At 45.1% G+C, this 3,019-nt stretch overlaps 1 protein-coding gene across 1 annotated transcript in view; it reads right to left on the reverse strand.

Moving 5' to 3' along the window:
* Positions 1 to 1,578: 1,578 nt before the first annotated feature.
* The window catches only part of lin52 (lin-52 DREAM MuvB core complex component), a 25,453-nt gene continuing 24,012 nt past the window's right edge, over positions 1,579 to 3,019 (reverse strand). The window contains exon 6 of the mRNA XM_076299857.1: positions 1,579 to 2,153. Coding sequence (XP_076155972.1) covers positions 2,098 to 2,153 — 56 coding nt within the window. The 3' untranslated portion in view covers positions 1,579 to 2,097. The remainder of the gene's footprint in view (positions 2,154 to 3,019) is intronic.

Consider the following 3,019-nt stretch of genomic DNA (forward strand, 5'->3'; position numbering starts at 1 on the left):
GTCCAAGTACGTGGCAGTGTGGTGGGGCAAGAGTGGGGCAGGAGAGGGAGTTACCGGGGGCCGTGTCCCTGTCCGGTGACATGGCAGGGTCGGTGGCAGTGGCCTCCCCCGGTCCGTGTGAATGGGAGGACAATTAGGGGCTTATTAGCAGAGCTGCAGGCCCAAACCCCCGGCTCTCTCGGGGCAGGAGGGAGGGAGCGGAGCGAGCGAGCGAGAGAGCTAGCGAGCGAACGAACGTTCGCTAAGCACGGCCCAAGCCGCTACGACATCTCCAGCCGAGAACAGGGCCGGCCATTGTCTGGGCTGATTACTCCGTCCGGAGCGCTCTTTGTTTCCTGCTCACCATGCCTGTCCGATTCCCTTTTCGCCTGGTCCACTCCACCCTGCCCGCTCCCATGGGCCTGGAAGTGTGCTAATTAGAACAGAAATGCTCCTAGTAATTATGTCAACCCTCGTTAACAGGGATGACAATGAGCAATATTATTTTTATGCAATGTTTTGTGTAGGGGGGGGGGGGGGGGTGGGGCCTCTCAACTTCCAACACTCATTAAATAGTAAAAATGGCCATGGCCCCGGCGTGGAAGCGTTCATGTCATGGTTGCCGACAGGCCCCTGGCTCACGGGAGACGGTGCGGTGGCACAGGCATGAAGTTATTGCCCTAATTAAACGTTTGGGACGCGGGCGGGCTCATCAAAGACCCCCGCTGGAACACTGCTCCGCTTGTCCGAGAGGAACCCGGGCCGACCTGGCGCATCTTAAGTGTCAGCGCCGTTTAGGCCCAGCAGCACCACGGCTAATTAGGCCGACTGACGGCGAGGGCCGAAACAAGTTCAAGCGGGGAAGAGCTAGTGACAGGTAGTGAGAGTTAGGAAGAGCCAGGGAGAACTAATGAAACCTGCAGAGAGCTAGTGAGACTGAGAGAAACACTATGCCACTTGTTGACACGTACTTTTATCAGGGATCTAGTTTTAGTATCGTCCTGAAATAAAGTTTGATGATGTAGTTTGTATGAAGGACAGATAAACATGTGACGTTCCCACTAGTCACTCAGGACATGGCACTCTGCATTTTTGTCCTCTTGACTTGGAAGACAAAATGGAAGAAAGCCTTTCACAGCATGACATAGCTGACTATATAGGTAACTTCACTATTTTGTTTTTGCACTATTGTGCTTTCACGGTTTCTCCATTCAGTCAGGCCTTTTTATTTTGCTATGTGGTCTTATTTTTATATGTATTTGTTTTACCGGTATTCTTATATTTCGTTTCTTTGCTTCCTTGTATTGCTATACACTGTACAAATACTGCTTGATTGATGGACTGATTGTGAGTTAATGTCTTGAAATGTCTTAAAAGTTATTTGTAAATGTCACCATGATCCACAAAATATTCAGTGAGCTACAAATGTGTTCATCCCAGTCAACCACTGTGACTTGTTTGTTCTCATTTCCATGTTGTAGAATTTTGAATATAGAATGATTTGCACACATTTATATATATTTGTAGACGCATCCCCTATGACTTGCAAAAGCACATTATACATTGTCTTTGGTAGAATCAAAGCTCAGGAGATGAAAGTTTGGGTTTTTTTTCCAACACTTTATTTAACAATCACAGAAAATGTGAAATTTGTAAATTTGTCATCATTCCGCGTAAAAATAAAATAAAAAATAAATACTGAATATAGGCATATCATAAAAGGCAGATTCTACAGCTTTGTAAACCTACTTAAACGTTCCACTGCCAGCTGCTTGGTTGGTTTTTGTACAACAGAGTTACACACTCATCTACATTCCACAAGGAGACAAACCGTCTGCAGAGGGTGTTGGCTGATTGGACCGTGTGTGTGTGTGTGTGTGTGTGTGTGTGTGTGTGTGTGTGTGTGTGTGTGTGTGTGTGTGTGTGTGTGTGTGTGTGTGTATACAGTATGTGTGTGTGTGTGTGTGTGTGTGTGTGTGCGCGCGCATCAGTGTGCTTTGGTGAGGTGTGAAGCAGGTTAGGTTAAGGTAATGCCTACAGGGTCAATAGTCAATAGTGCCTGCTGGCCAGTGTCCAGCGTCGTCCTCCATTACAAATTATCCCTCTCGTCTGCAGTCGTCATTTTTTGGGCCTTTCCAGAATGTTCAGGAATTTGCCTCTCGTCATTTCTCTGGCTGTGAAGAAAGAAAGAGAGACATCCAAAATGAAGAGAAAACGATAATTTAAAGTCAAAATAGCATATTAAAGCTACAGACAACTTCTCAATCACATTTATACATATACACAACAGGTGTGCTCTTTCCTTTACAATTACAACAGCATCACCCAAGTGAAGTTAATTTAGAAAGTTTAAAAGCAGTCAAAACCACACAGTGTGCAGATATCGTAATAAGTTATGTCTTTTGGATGCTGATTTAGACAATACACAACACAGATGTTGGAGAAGGGTCTATATATCTCCTCTGGATGTGTGTGTGTGTGTGTGTGTGTTAATGTGTGTGTTCTTGGCTGGATGCGTGTGTGTAGGTGGAGTATGTGTGTGAGATGAGTGGAGTGTGTTTCTACTTGTGCATGTTTGGGGATGTGTGTATGAGAGTAGATTGTGTGGAGGAGTAGAGAGAGTGTGTGTGTGTCTTTAATAGACTCATCACAGGAGCTGCTGCCACTAAAGCTGGGCTCACATCAGGCTTTGTTTTCAGTAATGACACCATCACACACTCACACTCCCCAAGCTCCTCTGAGTGCAAGTGTGTGTGTGTGTGTGTGTGTGTGTGTCGGCATCTACATGAAACCAACAACTAAATATGAGGCATTAAACCTCAAATTGCTACCGCACATCTTGTGCAGTATTTTCTGAATAGCAATCACTTGGTGCGTACTAGACAAGGGTAGGCTTCCTAGGTTTTACTGAGAGAGGAGAAAATGACAAATGTCATGTGTTTGCTATGTACAAGCTCAAGGATTCATGTTGTCATAAATATACATTACTGTTTACTTACTGAAAATAAACAGTGCGTCACTGTAAATATGCATTTCTATC

This window comes from Alosa pseudoharengus, unplaced genomic scaffold (genome assembly GCF_046254945.1).
Source record: "Alosa pseudoharengus isolate Yale_2024_CS ecotype anadromous, Long Island Sound unplaced genomic scaffold, YU_APseudo_1.1 YU_APseudo_1.1_scf_22, whole genome shotgun sequence".
Taxonomy (NCBI): domain Eukaryota; kingdom Metazoa; phylum Chordata; class Actinopteri; order Clupeiformes; family Clupeidae; genus Alosa; species Alosa pseudoharengus.